Source organism: Sebastes umbrosus, chromosome 15, assembly GCF_015220745.1.
Source record: "Sebastes umbrosus isolate fSebUmb1 chromosome 15, fSebUmb1.pri, whole genome shotgun sequence".
NCBI lineage: Eukaryota > Metazoa > Chordata > Actinopteri > Perciformes > Sebastidae > Sebastes > Sebastes umbrosus.
Genome location: NC_051283.1, coordinates 9,113,134 through 9,134,528, shown reverse-complemented (window position 1 = coordinate 9,134,528; position 21,395 = coordinate 9,113,134). Strand labels below are relative to the sequence as shown.

At 40.8% G+C, this 21,395-nt stretch overlaps 1 protein-coding gene across 6 annotated transcripts in view; it reads left to right on the top strand.

The window, feature by feature from the left end:
- The window catches only part of phactr4a (phosphatase and actin regulator 4a), a 39,753-nt gene extending 24,745 nt beyond the window's left edge, over positions 1–15,008 (top strand). For 4 of the 6 annotated variants that reach the window (XM_037794337.1, XM_037794338.1, XM_037794336.1 and 1 more), the window contains 10 exons: positions 716–1,075; positions 4,356–4,487; positions 4,984–5,575; positions 6,905–7,140; positions 9,691–9,853; positions 10,118–10,173; positions 12,006–12,067; positions 12,162–12,299; positions 13,602–13,678; positions 13,851–15,008. In XM_037794337.1, the coding sequence (XP_037650265.1) occupies positions 716–1,075; positions 4,356–4,487; positions 4,984–5,575; positions 6,905–7,140; positions 9,691–9,853; positions 10,118–10,173; positions 12,006–12,067; positions 12,162–12,299; positions 13,602–13,678; positions 13,851–13,866 (1,832 nt within the window). In that variant the 3' untranslated portion in view covers positions 13,867–15,008. The remainder of the gene's footprint in view (positions 1–715; positions 1,076–4,355; positions 4,488–4,983; positions 5,576–6,904; positions 7,141–9,690; positions 9,854–10,117; positions 10,174–12,005; positions 12,068–12,161; positions 12,300–13,601; positions 13,679–13,850) is intronic. The other 2 variants (XM_037794339.1, XM_037794340.1) reach the window with 2 other exon arrangements.
- The last annotated feature ends 6,387 nt before the right edge of the window (positions 15,009–21,395 follow it).

Here is a 21,395-nt window from a genome sequence, read left to right as displayed (position 1 = left end):
TTGACAGGTCGCTACCACGGCGTTGTCTGGTCTAGGAGTTGTTTGTGTGTCTTCGTCTACAACTTTAACCCTTTCACAGCGTGTTTTCAGTTCATGAAAGTTAATTGTAACATTTTGGTCGCCTAAAAAATGTGTTATTCAGTTTTCGGTTGTACTTAGCTCCGCCCTGTTGTGTTACTTCTGGATGCAAAAGACCAAGATGGCGACGGCCAAAATGTCGAACTCAAGGCTTAAAAACGCCAAATTTCTAATGTACAGTTTATGGTTGCGGCGCACCGCAAGGAGAGGAAATTCGCACACCGAGGAGAAGATCCTCCCACACTGAGTCTGACCTAAAAATATATACGGTTCATTATGAAACTGGCGGCCCGGGCCTACTTAGACTGTAATTAATGGGAAACATTGGAAGTGTAAAATGAGAACCATGTGACTTTTCCTTTTGTATCCAGCAGCAAAAAAGTTGTATCATGACGCGTTTGAGTTAATTTGCCGACATCACACGTCCTGCAATATTGCGCATGTGCTCGTTGCAATATCGATGCTGAAACAATATATCGTACAGCCTTAAAAAGTTCACTAACACTTCAGCTTTTTCTTCACTGTTTTACTGTATGTGATGACGCTTACATGTCTCCCTTGTTTACCATAGAGTAGAGCAACAGTAGAAACCTTGTTTCCTTCAATGTCTGTGTTTGTGTGTGTACCCTCTCTGTAGAGTCCGCTGCTGTCCGCTTCGCCCCTGACCCTCGTCCAGCACAAGACTCTCAGCAGGAACCTCCCCCACCCAGACAAGCTCTGCTTCCCCCTAAATTTCTCACTGAGTCCGGCAGGAGTCCAACCCCCTCCTCTTCTTCATCCTCATCCTCCTCCTCCTCTTCCTCCTCATCCTCTCCTGCTGTATCTGTTGCCAAGCCCCCAAGGACAGTCTCCCTAATAGTTGAGGACCTACCTCGATCCCCGCTCCTCCCTTCCTCAGCTGACTCTGACATGCCGCCCCCTGTCCCTCCCCACGCCAAGCAGCCTCCCGTCCCTCCACCCAAACCCACCAACCGCATCAGCAACCCTGCAATACTTGGTGAGTTTTTTTAGGCGTCTGCAGTTTTATAGGACACACATAAAATCAGCCTCTGTCTATAAATAGCTGTGATTTGTGTTATACTTCAAACCTCCAAAATGGAGCGTTGTAGGATTTTAATAAGTCCCAGTGAAACTGTGAATTCAATCTTTGAGAAACAGTGGTATCATTGCTCTTTCAAATGCTGGATTTAAACAACCATCTCCACAGAGGGCCATTAACCGCTTGGCCATTCTAGCATCCACCCAAAATACTGGTGCAGTGTTTGCCACTAGTTGAAAAATGTATTGGTGTTTGGATTCATGTACCTGTGGGTTGCTCTGACGCTGACACTTGGAAGTTAGCAGCCTGTTTCACCAGCAATGTGAAAGTTCATACTGTAGTAGTGTGAACATAGTGGAGGAGTTGAGCTATAACCTAATAAGCTATTAAAAACAGGTTGCACCATACAAGTTAGTTAAAAGATCAGGTGTGTAGTTATTAACAGTCGTCATGGTTAGAGAGATCCGAGAGAAGTTTTACTTCAATATTTACACTGGGAGCACATTGTCTGTGACAGATTACATCTCTTTACCTTCATCATGACACCGACATCCACACTTGCATATAATCACACCCACATGAAGTTAGACAAACAAACCAGTAGGGCTTTACAGAATAGTTTGAAGCTTCATTCAGAAAGTTGACATTCAAATTCTAAAATGCATGTCTATTCATTATGTTTAAACCTGGTTTTTCTGCACACACAAATCACTTTTTCCACGATATTCATTCTGAAAACATATTTTACTGCCGCCTGGTAGCGACGTTATTACAAAACGGCGCCTACGTCATTTAACTAAAGGGAAAATATATATTTTTAAGACCAGATGGTAGTCGCATAAAATATTAGATTTTTTTTATTTAATGACTATCCAAAAAAATCGAAATTCATGACCCATCCCTAGTAGTGAATCGTATTATACTATTTGTAGAATTAGATTCCATTGGCGGCTGCGTAGGATTGTTTCCGACACGTGTGACACGTTCAAATAACGCCAGAGCGTTGTCGAGTCCAAAAGTAACAGTTTATTGAAGAGTGTAATTTCATTCGAACTTCTTTAATTCGACGAATCATTTTGTTGAAACTGAAGATTTTGTTTCAGGATTTTTTATCGACAGACATTCAAAACTTCATTTGAAAACCTCAATAGAAATTTTGAATGTAAAAATTCAGTGCAGCCTTACAAACCAGTGATACAAACAAATGCACATACGCTGCTGCTGAGAAATAAGCAATAATGTTTCTTTATGTACTTTATTAATAATAATATTTAGCTTTTGTGCAGTGACTTATTTTCCAGTTTTGCTATAATGTACCTGGATTACAATTCAATTACCGACACTACATTTAAGTAGTCCACATCTGTTATATTATCTATTCAATCCAAAGGCCCACCCTAACATAATTGACTTAAGTATATACATTAATTAAATAATTAATAATAATAATTCCCTTCATGTGCAACATAAAGTTATTCCATATTCCTTTATAATCTCATTTTTATTGCATTTTTTTAATAACATTATCTCACAGGATGTCATTTTAATTAAGTAGAGATGGTGCAACTGAACAAAGATGTTAATTCAGTGGTAAAAAAACTAGTTACAATGTAGCAGTTAGTGTTAGGATCAAACTTTTGCAGGTGCATAACAGCAGTGCACTTATGACCTCACTTCTTTTCATTATTTTCAGCCTGAAAAATTCTTGTGGATCTCTTTTATTCAAACAGAAAAACTGTTGTGAGGTGTCAGTTAAAGTCGGGATTTAGCGGTATGTTGGGTGTGTAAGGTTTGTGCTCACATCTACTTCAAAGAGTGGCTGTTGTGATTTATGACAGACGTAATCATCTTTGGTTAGTGTGTGATTTAAAGAGGTGGGGAAGACACTGTAGGTGGAGCAAGATATTCTTTGAAAGTATATTATGTCAAAAAGCCGAATGCAGAAAGTAGTTATTCATCTTTGAGTCAGAGGAAGTTATTGACAACTATATTTCAGCTATAGTTTGTCTTGGATTTTTAGAATTCCTTTTCAAAGAGACTAAAAGTTGTGAATATGCTGCTGTTAACAACATCCACAAGTACTGACAGTAATTACCTTTCCCAGATCCAACTTTAGCAGCGTCTCACGGTGAGGCTGCGGTTCGTTGCTGTGCAGGTTGTTTTCCAATGTGTTGCTAGTGTGCAGTCTCTGTGTGTGTGCAGCCACCAGTCTCTGAAGAGAGGACACGCACCGGCTTGTCTTTGCATCATTTATGTATTGCCAGCAGCACTTCCCCGGAGTTTTGATAGACACTGATTAGCTTTTAGTATCTCATATTCTTTGTCCCAGCATGCCACAGCTGCCCTTGTTTACAGCCCATCCCGGCACTGTCTCTTTCAAACAGTGTCACATTCCACTACCATTTGTTCGGGAGGTTATATATATATATATATATATATATATATGATCCTACATTTCATTTCACAGTCTTCCATTTCACAGTCTGTGCAGAGTAGCTTGCCTTATTGGCTGTCTGAGATTACATTTGTAATGGACAGTGTATTGGACTGTTGAAACTTTGTGCAGGCAATCCCCGTAGAACACATCTTCTGTTTTCTATTTGTCCCCTTTAAGTTTATATTACATGTTGTCAGTTATGTTTTCTCACAAGAAAGTTTTTTTATGTTGAATACATCTTAGGGATTGTTACTGACACACTGAGTGGGACATTTTACAGTTGAAAAATCAACTTGTCAGTGCGCCCTGGTTGAAAAACACCCTAAAAGTGACTACTTTGGCATTTCCGTACTGCAATTATATGTTGCTTATCGACTGACATATACACCGATACGAAAATCTGCAACAAGCTGATATCGGACGATTTATCGGTCCAGCTCTAATAGAGATGAACAAGCTGGAACAAGGGGAAAATTGGGTTTCCCTGTGATTCATTCCCTGAAAGAGAACTGATTACCGTGATGAATGAGCAGGAATGTCAGAAAAACGTTAAAACGAGACTATATGTTAATGGGGTTAACATCGCACTGCCGTGGTACTTTATGTAACCAGAATAATCAACATAGGTATTTCTTATCTTGTGCTCAGAGTTATTTCCCCACAGAGGATGGATGTATGCTCTGCTTCTGGCGAGTGTCAAACCAAAACAAACATTATTCAAAAACCTCCCTCTTGTATTTCCCTTCCAGCTCGGAATGTAAACCCAGCTCTCTCCCTCACATCTCCACTCATTTTTGCCAGCTTCCTCATTGAACAGGGGCTCTAAGGTCAGGCAGCCCTGTTACTGGACCAGCTGGAGACGCCAGAGCGAGCTCGGCCTCTACCTCTCTCTACCTGTGTACCTGCGGCACAGAGCTGTCCAGACCTGCTCAGGTACCCAGCGGAGCGACAGGTCTCAATCCATCTTAACAGAGCCTGCAGACTATTCGCATCGATTCACCCCCCTCACAACAAATGGAGTACCTCACTACAGTTTAACACCAGTACTGCATTGATCGCATGTGTATTGCAGCTATTACTTAACTGCCAAGAAAACAATGCATGGAAATTAGATGAACATCTAGAGTGCATTGAATGTGTGTTGATCCCATTGGATGTTCATTACACAGACAGTTGTGTGTTAATATGTGTGTGTCATCCGCCTCCACTGACTCAACAACCAGCTCGGCAGTAACAAAACATCTTCTTTTCTCCGCACCTAAAGCTGTTATTGACACATTTGCCTTTTTGCTTGTTTTTGTTAATGAAACTTAACTTCACCCTCCTACAGACTGTCTGAATGTGCATCTTCATGCTCTGCCTGCAGGTTATGTTTATGAGCATCCTTCTATATGGCATGTATTGATTTCTGTTGTTTGTTTTCTAACAGCTGAGCTCTCACAGCCTGGCAGTGGTGTCATCATAGTGCCAGCACCCGCTAGACGCTCGCCACCGACGCCACCAAAGAGGATGACCCCGGTCACAAAGCGCCATTCCGTGGACCCTTCCAGTCAGGACCCAGAGTCTCCCACCGCTGACCCAGCTTCCGCCCCTGTACCGACGCCCCCTGCTGTCCTTAAATTAGATAGCAATGAGGACAAGACAAATGCAGCAGCTCCTCAGATCTCCATTGAGTCTCTGCCTTCGCCGCCGTCCCACATACCTCCATCTCCTCCCAGGGTTCAGTCACTCCTGCCACCCAGCACCACCTCCTCCTCCTCCTCATCCTCCTCTTCCGGTCCCGTGCCCACTGTGCAAACCGATCCCCCCAGCCCGACCACCGAGCCTCCCAGCCAGCCTCCGGCCATCCCCCTACACATCCTCATCCAGAGAGCTCTGGCCAGCCCAAGTCCAGCTCAGGCCAAGCCAGACGGCTCCCAGAGGGCCCACTCACTACTGTTTGAGTCTCCCCCAGATTTCCTCACTGAGGCTGGGGGTAACTCGCGTAACTCTTGCCCCATCACCATCGAACCTCTCAGGCTGTAAGTGTCCCACATGCTGTACATTACATTCTTGTATAACAAAATATCATTACTAGGGCTGTCAAAGTTAACACGATAATAACGCAAATTTGTTTTAAAGCCACTAATTTCTTTACCGCATTAAAGCAACATGTGATTTTTAAGGTTGCAGCAGGCTCAGTTTTAAAGCTAGAGTGAAGATACTGACATCATATGAAACTAGAAAACCTAATAAAAAGTACCAACCATGTCATACTAGCTAGTTGCAAAGAAGACTAAATAACGCTCCAAACTTACGCTAAATTTTGGCAAGGAAAAACTGTCATGGCAATTTTCAAAGGGGTCCCTTGACCTCTGACCTCAAGATATGTGAATGAAAATGGGTTCTATGGGTACCCACGAGTCTCCCCTTTACAGACATGCCCACTTTATGATGGTCACATGCAGTTTGGGGCAAGTCATAGTCAAGTCAGCACACTGACACACTGACAGCTGTTGTTGCCTGTTGGGCTTGAGTTTGTAGCTTTATTTATACATAGCAAATGTGCTTAGATTAATTATCCAATAATCAGTCACAGGACAAAACAAAGTGAGTAATTATTCAGCAAATAACAGGGAACCATGTTTAAGAGACAGAACAAGCCTATGTTAATCTGCCCATGTGGCCCCATCATCATTGTAGAAGATGAGCAATACCAACAAAGAAAGTCCAAGTTTTGAATAGGCTGCTACAGCCATAGTGTTTGAGCAAATCTGTCATGCAAATAGGACACATCATTTTCTTTTCTCTTCAAATCAACTCAGCCAGGGGTTATTTGATTGAAATAGACAGGCCCCAGTGCCAGATATATTGGATTGCTCTCTTAATTCATTTATTTAGATGTTCAATAAATTATTTGAATTGAATTTACAAGACACAACAGGAAACTCAAAGCTATCATTTGACATTGAATGTTATTGGGTTTGTTATTACTATACACTCAGGAATATGAACTTGAAATGGGGCAGAGCAAATCCAATTTAAAAAAAGACATGAGTTTCCTGGGCTGTTGACCTGAAGGTAGTCTGTCGCTACTAGCGGCAGAGCAGCACTCCTCAGTGAGTCAAATAATAATCATGTAGTGAAACTGTGCTTTGTTAATCTCTCCTGCAAACAATTGAGCTTTATACCCTCACCTGGCAAAAGGGTTGCAAATTGCCTGCAACTGTAATCAATGGTACTCGGCTGCATACCAGATTAGAACACTGTGGCTACGAGGAGCCTAAAGTATTGCAGTTTATTCTCCCACTTAGACATAAATGACTGAATCTGAGCACCTTCAGCTCCCTCACAGCTGTATTTGTTAACAGGCCAGAAGACGATGACTTTGACATGGAGGAGGAGATGCGGAAGCTTCATCCTCCGAGGCCTCCTCGCCAGCCGGAGCTGGAGCCGCGCAGCAGAAGGGTTTTGGTTGGAGACCTCAGAGTGAGTGTTATCCCCGAGGACGGAGGCCCCGGGGACAGTGAGGAGGAATCTGACTCTGACGGCCCCATCCTGTACAGAGACGACGACGATGACGACGACGACGAGGAAGGCCCACCAAGTAAGTCCTCGCTTATACCGCTACATTAAAGTCATATAGGAGGGACGGTAGATACACGTTAAAAATACCACTTCACTTTCCAGAGTGTGAAAACTACTTGGAAATAACTTTTTAAGTAGTTTGAAAGTAGTTCAAGTAGTTATTAATCGTGATTGACAGGCCTAATTTGATCTGAAGCCTTCAGAAAGGTGGAACTCAGTACACTTTAATATCTGTTTATTTATTGCAATATCCAACAAGGTTATATCTTTTATGTCTTGTTATACTTGAGAGTGCCTGAAGACCTTTCTGTTTTCTACATCCATGTTATGTATGAAAAGACTGAAAATAATGAGTGTTTTCAGTCTGTGTAGAGCTTAAAGTGTAACAGTTTTAACCTTCAATAAGTCTGAACGCAACTATTTTGATATTTGGTTAATCATTGACTACATTTACATGCAAACTAATTCTTCACTATTATTCCAAATATGACGGTATTCTGAATTTGATACAGGTCATGTAGACAGCATAATCTGTTTAGATATTCTGAATTAGGCCACTTTCCGATTAAAACATGTGGGATATGCCGATATTATTCAGGTTTTAGCAGCATTCTTTGGACATGCATACAGCACATTCAGAATATGCGTCTCAATTGGAGTTTTTACGTCAGTTTGCGACACACGGCCTCTTGCCTGTTTACGTCCAGCTCTGTGCATTGTACACAAACCAGCTAGCTGACCGTTTGCAGAGATGCGTACCCAAAAGAAAAGCCCACATTTCTGGTCAGAAGGAGAAACACACCTACTTTTAAACATCATGAAAGACTTGGATATCAACAGGTTTTTGGATATGTGAGAAAACATTGCAACGCCGACCTTTTCAAGAAGTTGGTTGAAGGAATGAAAGATGGAGGCTGTGTTCGCACGGTCGAACACGTCCACAACGGCTGCATGTAAACAGGAATATTAGAGGAATATTCATTTTCATTAGTTTAGTACAAATATTGTCTTTTTCAGAATAAGGGGCAAAAAAACAGTATTTTTTGCATGTAAACATGTAATCCTTGTTGCAGCTTGTGAAATGTGACAATCCTCACTGCTTTTCTTTGTCATTTTGACGGCAAATTAAATATCTTTGGGTTTCGGACTGCTGGGCAAACAAAAAAAAACGATTTGAGGATTGGACTCTAATAGAAAACTATCAAAATCTTCCGGGCCCCATTTCCCCAAAGCATCTTATGGCTAAGAGGATCGTAAAATCCATCTCCCCAGCCTTCTTAAGCTTAAGAGGTGTTTCCCAAAAGCAGCTAAAGACACTCTTAGAAATTAGATTAACGAGGGCCTCTTACACACTTGTACGAGGCTAAGAGCGTCTTAAGAAGCTCCAGGATTTTTGTTGGTTTTTAAGTCTATCATGACACCAAAGAACGTATATTGCTAAGAAGTGAATGTCAATTATACGTTCCATTGCAACGCCATCGCCCTGCAGCAGACCTCCGCCTCCGCCATTGTGGACTGTAATCGAATCAGCTACCATAATCAGTAACCAGTAAAACGTCCGCCTACAAAGTGCCGTGCAAAAGTAAAACAAAATTATTTCTATTCTATTATCATAATTTGAATGTCTCTACCGAAATGGCCTGTGTTGAACAATAAAAATATTATAAATATGCATACTATTATAACTATTTACTTACTTACTTATTTATTTACCTTTTTTTGCCCGGACGCTTCCCAGAGGAGCATAAAGTGAGCGATGGACATAAATGGAAGTTAGAAAAATGCAACACACAGATTTTGAGAGCAATCTCAATTTTATTTTAATGACAAGGACCTCCAAAATCTATGTCCAATACACCACAGACCATGGATGTATAAGTGGTTGTGTCCTGTGCTTTTGCCCTGCGTGTTATTAAATAGCCTACAACTACATTAAATTCTGTTTATGTCATGCTTCTAGCACTACTAGCCGATAGCCGGTTGTTTGGGAACAGAGACATTAATACATCCACCACGTTACAGGCTTACAGCATACAGCCCATGGGTGTATTATAAGATAATAAAAGTGATGAATTACAGCCAATATATCCATTATTACAGCCGCATACAGCTAGCAGGAAGCTGGCAGAACCAGATATGTCATATAAGCGTGCAGGGCGGTGCGGTCCCGTGGGTCTGATGCTCGTTCATTATGCCAAGGAAAATAACTCTGGATTAGTGAATTTTACGACTTTTAGGACATAATGATTTAAATGAGGGCTATTTAAGTGTTCGTACTGGGAAGTTGATTTACCTAAAAAAAATTATTCTGTGATTTACAGAATTCTCTTTATACATTCATGGCTATGGACTCACTGTCGTTTTCATTCCAAAATTGCGGCAGCGCTACCGCAGCGCCATCTAGCAGCCGTTGTCAAAACAGCACCGGAGTTTCACCTCTTTGCTTCTACACCCTTTAATGAAACTGACATTCTTTGTTAAGTGATGCTTGATTTAAAATGAGTGATAATGTTTAAATTATAAAATATGTATGCTTGTATAACTAAACGGGTCATATGTGTGTGCACAGGTGGGCTGGCGAGTCGTGTGAGGAGGAAGGACACGTTGGCGCTGAAGCTGGAGAGAGAAAGGGAGAGAGAGGAAAGGGACGATCAGGAGAACCACGACATGAGTTGGCAGAACAGGGAGCAGTGGATGGCAGTGAGGAACAAGATCAGCTCGGCACTGACACGGTAAAGGCCTCGCATCATATCAGCTAACAGATGCGCATGAGGATGATATATATCCGTATTGTAAAAATTGGATGTGGCAAGTCAAAGTCATTCATCTCTGATATAATGGCTGATACAGTTTGACAGATTTCATGCATTATTTATAGTGTAATTAATGTTGTGTGTCATGGAAATCCCTTCTCAAGACAAAATGTGTTCCTTTCAAAGAAGCCATATCAGCCTTTTAAAAAATGAGAGAAGTCAGCAGTGTTTTTTTGTCTTCAGGCGGCTGAGTCAGAGACCATCAGCAGATGAGCTGGAGCAGAGGAACATCCTTCAAGGTAAGACTCTCCCTCCCTCCATCTATCGCTCTCCATTCAGGTGTGTTTATTTTGCATTCAGTTCCTCTCCACCACAAGGTCAAAAAGCACACGCTTCATTTTTCCTTGAAATCAATAGTCTTCATTGGTCATCCATCCACATAACATAATGTGTTTGTTTTCCTTCCTGCCTCAGGCATATTGATAGTCACTTAACACACAGCAGCTCGTACAATACTGGTGGTGCCTTCACTTTATTAAGATATTGTCTCTGATTTGAATTATAGTTCTCCGGGGGCCAGATGCATAAACCATGCATACGCACCGAAACCCCCACACATAAACTGGTATTAATATAGAAGAAGACTGTGTGCAGTCAGAATGTGGGCGACTCATGCATATTTGCATGTTTTTCGTAGTGTGATATAGTAACGGGGAGATGGAAAAATAAAGTGAGGGACTGAATCAAATGTGCATCCAATATTCTTTTAGACTGTCTCTGAGTGTGTCTACACACTCAGCAGTTTCAGTTATGGTGGCACATTGTAATGACTCTTGTATACCCAAATGTGTTGTTCTTTTCCCTAATTTCATCACTTTCCCGTGATCTTTTCAGTTGATCCTTTATTGTGAAGCACTTCGAAAAGTCTGTTTTGATATTAATGCTAAATAATTACTGGTTGCAGTCCTGACATTTGATGACGATGAATGATTTACTGACTACTAATGTGCTGTAAAAAGTGCAGCTCTCCGCCATGGCCAGGTGTCCGTATATTAGAAGTGTGCCTGTACCGGTTCATTAGCACTTATACTGATCCATGAGGCGGATTAGGTAGCAGCCATGTGATGGATTCACATTAAGTACAAGTTTTCTGTTTGGATACTACAAACTGAAAGTTAAAGTGTCTGAACACAGAGTTAGCAGATGTCAGATTTCACACACACGAGACGAGGGAGTTGACAGACAAGACGATGGCGGATGATTTGGTGTCAAAGCGGAAAAACTAAGTTAAAGATCAAAGTAAGCGCTCTACATAATGAGCGTCATCTTTGCTTGTAAAATGTCCGGTGTAATCCGTAACGACGGTGTTGTCACAAGTTTATTAAGCAGTGGGAAAATGTCCTCACCGTCACATCCCTACTCTGTTCACCTCAGAGTTTTATTTTGAGGTAAACGGTCAAGGGACCCCTTTGAAAATGGTCATGCCAGTTTTTCCCGGCCAAAATTTAGCGTTCTTCCCGACAAGCTAAAGTGACATGGTTGGGACCAATAGATTTAGGTTTTTCTAGGTTTCATATGACACCAGGATCTTCACATTACCTTTAAGACTGAGTCAGCTAGAACCTTTTTTAGGTTAATAGTTTATATAATAAAAGATTGATACTTGACGTCCATGTATCCATACAATATTATCATGCAAAATATTGTGATACGATGCTGCATCAATTCCCCCCAACCCCATCCCCTACCAGGTAATGTAAACACATAAACATTATGAGCAGCGTGCACCAGCAGACGGAGTAAAATCAGCCTACTGTGGTGAAACATCGCCGCAGCATCACTGTGATGCCAAGTTGGATCCCAGAACCAAGTATCAACATAATACTTCTCAGAATCCGTCAACACGTTTTGATCCAGGACTCGTACCCCCTCACTGTGGCTCGCTTGTCCTCAGATGACTCGGGCCAAGAAGACGCTTCGCACCCGCGCTAAAACAATACAGCGCCTTGTGCAGAGCGCGCCGTTGATTAAAGATTCCGTTACCGCGGCGTGCCGACGGCAGCTCCGGTGGAAACCTACCTGACTGGCTGCAGTGTTTCCTCCTCTCATGGAATGTCTTTTCTCCCTGCAGCCAAGAATGAAGATGATCGACGATTAGAGAGATCTGAGATCAAACGGAGGCTCACGAGAAAGGTCAGGATGCAACGAAGTAACTTTATCATAAACTAGAAACTAACCCTATGACACCTAAAACAGATTAACATGCTCCTGTCCACTCCCCCATCAGCTGTCCCAGAGACCCACGGTGGCTGAACTCCAGGAGAGGAAGATCCTGCGTTTCCAAGAGTACGTCGAGAGCACGCACTCCCACGATTATGACCGGCGAGCAGATAAACCATGGACCAAGCTCACTCCTGCTGACAAGGTGAGATTCAACACGCATCCTCACAAACACCTCTCGTCACACTTACAGGGCTCTAGTGGCTTAGAGCTTCTTAGCGAGAGCGAGCCTAAGCTCCTGAGCGTTTTATGAACAGCGATGTCTTTTACTTTGGTCAACGCCGAGAGGATTTGCATTCCAAGCAGGTTCAGTATCGAGGAGGAATCCCAGGAATGCAATGCTTAATGGCTGGGCTGAATATTACCAAGTGAATTACCTGGTTCAGTGAAGCTCAGAAAATATGTAGGAGCAGGAATTATATCTATGTTAACAGTGGCATAATTTGACATGCATGTTTAATATGTACTAAAAGTAAAAATGTGTTTTTTTGTAGTTTGTCTGGAACATTAAAATATATAATTTGGGTGTTTTTGAAGTGTGGTTGAATGAGGTACTTATCCATAGTCAGTGTATTACCTAAATGACGGTCGGCACACCCCCAGTTTGGAGAAGAAGGCAGGACTATCAGCACGGGAGCAAAGCAATGTACTGCTGTGGACGGAGCCAGCAGCACAATGTATTTTAGCCACCTAAAAAATATCTTTATCAGTTTAAGTGTACGCTATATTCAGAATATTTTCACTGGTTTACCTTGCCGTGAGACGGCTATACAGTCTACGGTTCTGACGTGGGAACCAAAGCTGCTATCTATGCTCTTGCCAAAACATCCAGACTCCATTGGAAAAAAACTGTAATTTTACCTCGCAAAACATGAGAGTTGCTGGTCTACCGCTGTCTTGATCGGTTACTTTGTTTGTGTTATTATGTGACTTTGGTGAGTTTGAATTCACCAAAGTCACACAATACCACAAACAAACTAATCGATCGAGGCAGTGTTAGGCCAATAACCTCTGTTGGTTTGAAGTAGAATAACAGGTTTTTTCATTGGAGTCTGGTGGCAGTTCCCCGTCAGAAAGGGCTGTCTGACGGCAAGGTAAAGTGATGAAAATATTCTAAATATATCATACGCTTAGACGAATATAGATTTTTTTTTTTAAGGTGTCTAAAATACATTTTGCTGCCGGCCCCGTCCACAGCAGTACATCGCTTTGCTCCCGTGCTGTAACTCCTGCCTGCTTCTCCAAACTGGGGTCGTGCCAACCGCCATCCTACTGTAGGTAATACACCGACTATGGACTTCATGCAAGCCCCGCTTCAAAACACCCAAACTATCCCTTTAACAGTGAGAAATAATCTAAGTATGCGTAGCTTTGATCCTTGTGCCTTGCTATAAATGGATAAAAGCTTTCCCGCTGAAGTGCTGTTTTCTTTCTCGTCTCGTCGCAGGCCGCCATCCGCAAGGAGCTCAATGAATTCAAGAGCTCAGAGATGGAAGTTCACGAAGAAAGCAGGATCTATACCAGGTCAGGCTCGTATACACAGCGCCCATCAATAATTCACCTCCACTGTTCTCCGAGTTCATTCAGCGAGAGTCTTCATCAATACTTTATTAGTTCTCTTTTGAAGATTTTCTGAAGATTTTGCCGCCATGAAAGGGCCTGGAATAACCTGTTTTCCTCCTTCTCTTTCCACCAGGTTCCATCGTCCTTAGCTGTCCATGCTGACCAGTAAAGCACTTCTTAGACTGGGAGTAGTGAGGAGTTAACCCTCTCCTCACTTTGAACAGAACATGTGGCCCTTTTTGGTCCGTTTTTTTACTGACTGCCTGCTTAACCTGCTTCAGCTGGAGACACTACTGTCGCTGATAACTGGAACCAAAGCGAAAGAAGCCACAAATCGACCCCACGGGGGTGATTCTCAGACGTACTCCAGGTCTTAGACTGTGGGATCGAGGACAGGAGGAGTTTGTCGGTGCGTCCGTGACGGAGGTGCCGCGTGCCAACACTGAAAGAGTCTGCTGGGGGCTCAGAAAGAGTTAGATTGAACTGAAAGGATAACTGTCGGAGGGTTATCACACTCTCCCCATGCCTTTACCTGCCTTCATGTTCCATTTCCTCCATTCCTTCCAGACTATGCACATAAAGAGATCACTATTAACACTGTTGACGGTACCGACAAACCGATCTGAACTTTATATATATAGGTACTACAAACGTCTACCCAGAGGTGCCACACAGCACCAGCCTTACTCCTTCACATGTAATTTAAAGGTTCAGATGAAATGTGAAAGACTTCCCGTACAGCCGCGTGCTTCTTATTTAAAACTCAGTCGTAGCTCTATTTGAATCAAAAAGTTTGAGCTCTGTGTGTGTAGACCCTCAGAGTGCCGATTCCCACCTAATATCTGAATTTAAAAAGTGTGCATTTTACTGTATTTTGTTGATCACATAAATGATTCTCATGGAGCACGTTATCACTAGATTATTTTCTAATAAGGCACTTTATGTTCCTTAATTGGGTGTGTAGAAAATTCAAATGTTTCTGTTTATAATTGAATTATTAAAGCAGGAAAATGTACATATTTTTATTTTCCTGGCTGTTTTATGGTACTTTATATATGCGAGTCCATAGTTGGCTGCAATTGTATAGATCAATTATGTAGATGCGATTGACTTTATATTGTACATCCACAGTAATGCTTTTAATTGTAAAGTATTTCTCAAACGTTATTTCCAAGTAGTAATAGTACAAAAATGTTTCTTTTTTTTTTGATACAGAGAAATTTAAAACGTTTTTGCAAAGCACACTATAAATCCACTCAGAAATTAAAACAACCTGTGATTTTCATTTCAACATTGTGTGATTATTCCAGAGATATTCTAAGTGATTGATAAGTATACGGCCTCTTAAAGTGACCAGATGAGGGCAGTGTTATATAAAATGTGCAAATTGATTCACAGTCTCCACCGCCTCAGTGCCAAAATCCAATAATGAGCTCCAAAACAAAGAAACCCTTTTGTTAGAATCAGCTCTTCTCTCCCAGGAGTGTGCACCCGTGTGATAAGTGCAACTGACATGCAGTTGTGTTTGTCCCTTTAACCTCCACCGTGATGCTAATCAGCAGTAAATGGACCTGGAGTCGGCGAACAGGAACGCAGCTCTCCTCCACTTAGTGTTCAGACACTAACTGAATGTCAGCTGATTATCAGAATGAGCTGATTAGAGGGAAACACCTTTTAATCTGATGAATTATTTTAGTATGCTTAGATTTAGAACAGGATAACTAGTAAATCCTGCTGAACAGTAGCATGCTTTCAGGTACTAAATGTTAATTATTTATCAGTTTTTAATGACCAATAAGCAACAACTATGCTTTTACCTTAAGCCACCAATATGTTAAGAGAAATATGAAAAGCAATGTAAGTTAACACCAGAGAGAAAAACACAATTTATTATGACCTTTTTATGCCTCCACGTCGGCGACAGCCATGGCAAGAGGCATTATGTTTTCGGGTTGTCCATTCTCGTGTACGCGCTATCTCAGGGAACGCCTGGAGGGAATTTCTTCAAATTTGGCAAAAACATCCACTTGGACTCAAGGGTGAACTCATTACATTTTGGGGGTCAAAGGTCAGAGGTCACTGTGTGACCTCACAAAACACGTTTTTGGCCATAACTCGAGAAGTCATACACTGATTATGACAATTTCACACAAATGTCTAACAGGATAAAATGAAGTGATGACATTTTGGACAAACATGGATGTGAACTGCAACTTGACTGGTTGGCAGAGGCATACAACCGCCAGGCAGTGATTCTAGTTAACCCTGAAATGCATTGAGTCTATAGAGACTAGGGCTGTCCCGAATACCATTTTTTTGATTTATGTTGAATATGAATAATGAATAATGTTGTGGGATTATTCCTAATTTCATTGGCTATGTGGGAATTTAGACATTATTATTACATACTTATATATATACTTACATACATACATATATATATATACATATATATATATATATATATATATATATCACAAGCTACCAAGCAGTATGTAAACTAATATAAAATATATATATAAATACATTCAAATTGGCTCCACATTTATATGTATATGTATATACATATATATATATATATATACATATATATATATATATGTATATACACACACATATATATATATATATATATACACACATATACATATATATACATATATATATACACACATATATATATATGTGTGTATATATATATATATATGTGTGTATATGTGTATATATATATATATATGTGTGTATATGTGTATATATATATATATATATATATGTGTGTATATATATATATATATATATGTGTGTGTATATATATATATATATATGTGTGTGTATATATATATATATATATGTGTGTGTGTATATATATATATATATGTATATATATATATATATATTAAAAAAAAGCATTTGAATACTGATCTGGAGGTCGATTACCATGGCAACGGTCAAAGCTTCAAAGCATTCTGGTCAGCCCTAGCTGCTCACAAGCTACCAAGCAGTATGTAAACTAATATAAAATATATATATAAATACATTCAAATTGGCTCCACATTTACCAGCTGCAACATCAAAGTGATGAACTCATTAACGCATCAATAATTATGATCCAATAATATATGTGATATGTAACTTTATATAAAAGTCATTTGTTTATCAAAACAAGATGTGGTTTTCTTCTTCTATTCTAATCTCAAAACTCTCCAAAACATTTAATTTACATATTAAAATCACTACAATTTTCTTCCAGGGGAGAATGCTCCGGTCATTTATATCTTTCAACAGTCTAATTTATGTTTCTCTCTCACACACACAAGCTGTATACAAATTGATAAATTGACAAATTAGTCAGCACAGTAACCAGCAATCAGTCACTGTCATGTGGTCATTGTAACAAGGCTGTGTGGTCCATGTTTCATGACGTCTGAGCGGCGCTGTCATACTGGTGCTGCTGCTGCTAAACGATCTGATTGAGCACAGACACCTAATGTTATCTTCAGCAGCTGAACATGACCTGCTGAACCTCCATCATGTCACTGTGACAGTAAATATAAAAAAAAACATCTTCATCCTTCTGTCTTAATTTATAGTGTCAGTGACAAAAACTGCTTAAGACAACTTTACCTGCTTTGTGTATACAATGGGGGAAAAAACAACAATTTTGTAATATTTAGTTTTATCAATCTAGATGTTGTCATTTTTTCGAACACTTTCTGGACTTTTCTGGTTAAAAGTTTATTTGTAGAGTTCTTTCTTTACTTTGGAAACAACGGTTGATAAAACGGTTTCACCTCAAGGCAGGGCTGTAGTACTCGGTCTTGAGTCCGGACTCGAGTCCACTTTTTTGAAGTCTTGCACTTGTCATGGACTTGTGCTTTGTTGGACTCGGATTTGTCTTGATCATGGGCTCGGCTATTAAGAACTGGTCAAGTTGCTCCTGGCTGCTGATTTGAGATCAGTTGTACAGAACTTTGCCTGATTCTAACAGTGTTTCCAGCAGTGACGCTGCTAAAAGTATCCCCGAAAGCAATTTGGGCCACGGCAAAAAAACTCTAGTTCTATGAGTGCGAGAAATACAATATCCTCTTTAGAAGACAAGTGAAAACACTAGTTTTAACACTAAGTTTAAACTTTATCTAGTAGCTGCTGCAGCACACTACATCCTCGCCCATGCTATTTGCATAAATGACAATCTCAATAAATAAATTGAAAATGAAAATGACTCTGCTTGTGGGCATATTGGGGGTGGATGGGGTAGATTCGTCAGTATTAAATATCTGATCAAATTCAAGATTTATGACTGTAATGATCCTCAAACCTAAGTTCTATGCATTGATTAGTTTGATGTTAGAAGAGAGATCAATGTTTATAGATTATTTCTGTCCATCCTAACTCATTAATCGCTACATGAGCATTAGAAAGACACTTCACTTTCATCTTTAATGTCTTTCTAATGTATTTTTAATGTGGTGTTAAATGTCTTTATAGATCATACCACTGTCTTCACTTCTATTGGGAACTTCCTACTACCTCGGCTTGTTAAATCATGTTATCTTGGAGCATGTATTGAATCTCACTGTCGGTAATCATTAGTAATGATGTCAAACCAGCACAGATGATAGAATGTAAATCCACAAAGTCCCATTTGATTCATTTTCTTCCTCGTCTGCTGCTGCTGTCATTTCCATTCATGACCGATCCTCCGCTTGAATCATTCTGCTTCATTTTGAAGGCTGCTGCTTGAATGATGGACGTAATCTCGACACAAGATGCAGTAATACCAGGTCAACCTGTGGGTCTGATGCGGTGTCTCCGGTTCCTTCACATCCTGTCTTAAATGAATCCCATAATTACATTAACTGAGAATGTAGATCCTCATCATCAGATTGTCCAAAGATTTCATCTCTAAACTGGTTAGCCTGTTATCACACTGTCAAACCGTTTGCACAGTATTTCAAACTAATTAGAGCCGCTGACATCTTGGCCAGAAGCCGAAATGCAGCCACAGAAGAAGAAGAAGAACAGCTACTTATTGATTAGGTTTTAAGCCACGCTAGCGGCATATTGGTTGGTCAGTACAGACATACATGGTCCCCAGAGGATGAATCCTAATGAGGTTGAGCGTTTTTGGTGACACGTCTTGACAATTATGGAATGGATTGCCATGGAGTTTAGTACAAAGATGATAGAATGACTTTTCATTGAGCGCCAACAGCAGGTCAAAGTTTCACCTACACAGAAATATCTCAACATGTACTGGATGGATTGGCACATCACATTCATGGCTCCCAAATGATTTCTCCTTATGACTTTGAGTTTTCCTCTCTAGCGCCACCATGAAGTTTGTGGTTTTGAGCGAAATGTCTCAACAACTATTGGATGGATTGATATGACATTTGGTCGACACATTCATGTCCCCATCAGGATGAATTGTAATAACTTTGGTGATCCCTTAACTCTTCCCCTAGCGTCATCATCAAGTCAAAATTTGAATGTGTCCAGTACTTTGGTTTACGACCAAATACCTGCGAAACGAATCACATTACTACCAGCCTCAGCTGTACTTTGTGTTTAGTGCTAATTAGCAAATGTTAGCATGCTAACACGCTAAACTAAGATGGTGAACATGGTAAACATTATACCTGCTAAACACCTAGACATCTATTATATAGATACATAAGAAGTGGGCCTAGTCACGTTGGCGTCACCTATTGGTTTGTGAACTACGGTTTTGAAGCCTCAAGTTTGGCATTTTGGCCATCGCCATCTTGTTTTTTTGCAACCAGAAGTTACACGAGAGGGTGGCGCTAAGAACACTGAATAAGAGGGGAGGCCAAAATGTTAATATCAACTTTCATGAACTGAAAACAAACTTGGAAAGGGTTAAAGTTGTAAGACGAAAACACGGACAACTCCCAGACCGGACAACGCCATGGTAGCGACCTGCCAATCACAAGGTAGCCACGCCCTAAAGCATCCCCTGCTTTATGGTCTATTTGAGTCTAAATGGGACCATCATTTACTAAATGAACATCATGCTGTATTGAAGAAGACTTGACACTAGTGATTGAGACCATAAACTCATGTTTACAATGTTTACTGAGGTAATAAATCAGGTGAGAAGTAGGCTCATTTTCTCATAGACTTCTATACAATCAGACTTCTTTTTGCAACCAGAGGAGTCGCCCCCTGCTGGCTGTTAGAAAGAATACAAGTTTAAGGCACTTCAACATTGGCTTCACCTTTCAAGTTGCCCCCTTGCTAAACATCAGCATGCTAGTATTGTCATTACGAGCATGTTAGCATGCTGAGTTTAACATTAAGCTCAAAGCAGAACAGTACCTAAAGTAGAGCATATAGTATGGTATCATGTCTGTGGATTTGCGTTACATTGTTCCTTTTGTCTTGTTGTTACGGGACAAGCAGCCATGAATAAAAGCAGAACTTAATCAGGAAAGTTTCTTTTGTAAATACACAGAAATTCTTCTGAAGTCTTATGAATTCATAAATAAGTAATAAATGAATCACTTTTGACAGAGAATATGATTTATAACCTTAATTTTACATCAGGAAGGCAAGTCAACCTTACAACTCTATAAATTATTTTGCAGAAATATCAAGGCAGTGTTGACACAAAATAAAAAGCTGAATAATTTGACTTCTATCTGCGTCAGTAAACCTCAGAAATTACACAGCGAGGGAAAACAAAATGAGAAAGTAGGCTACTTGCGTTCCCGGAAAGCAGCCCTGCATGAATGCATAATCAGCTATGAATCCCAAATGTTGACAGCGACTGTGTTTATTGGTGAGTTATTATCTTCTCGCAGAAAAAGAAAAAGAAATCGCGGGCTGAACTCGACTTCATCTCGGATATGAGCGTTGAATATTTATGACTGCATTGGGGCAATTTGTCTTCCTCGGGGACTAATCGATGCATCGAGTTTTGGTGGCAGGCGGCTACATTTAGATAACAAACCTCCATTAGGGGCAATTTATAATCCAAACAAAATACCACATCACTATCAAATAGCCGTGATGCGATGCGAGATTTGGGATTTTAAACACAAGAGACATTAATTATCTTTCATGTGATAGTCACGTCCCAGTTTAGGGGATTATAATAATGAAATCCCCAAAGCAAAAGTTCCACAATGACTCTGACAAAGTTCAGATGAAGACATTGTTTTAAAGTCCGTAGCCTAGAGGAAAGCTGAGAAGGAGCATGAGATGGATGGTACGAGAGGCTGTGGGTCATCACTGAATCATTAGAGAAGTCTTTTAACAGCTGCTCCTCAGGGGAATGCTGAGGCGAAGGGAAGGGGGTTGCTGATGCAGGACTGTAATTACATTTTGTGACTACAACAAAGCCTGCTGCCACTCTCCATCGCCACGGCGGCGAGCCGAGGACGCCTCGCTGGCCTGTGATGTGATGCTCATGGATGAGGATGCCGCGCGGCCTTAGATCAGGAGAATGTGCTCTACATGATGAGGCGCTTTGTGGTGAAGGTAGATGGGGGGAAGAAGACGGGGAAATCAAAACCACACCAATTTAAAATATGTCCTCCACAGCGGGGGGCTCACTGATTCCCAGGTAGGCGGCGGGTGCGGTTCTCCTAACATCTCCCGCAGCTGCCTGGAATGTAATTTGCAGAAAGCTTGCGATTGCATTGGATCCTTC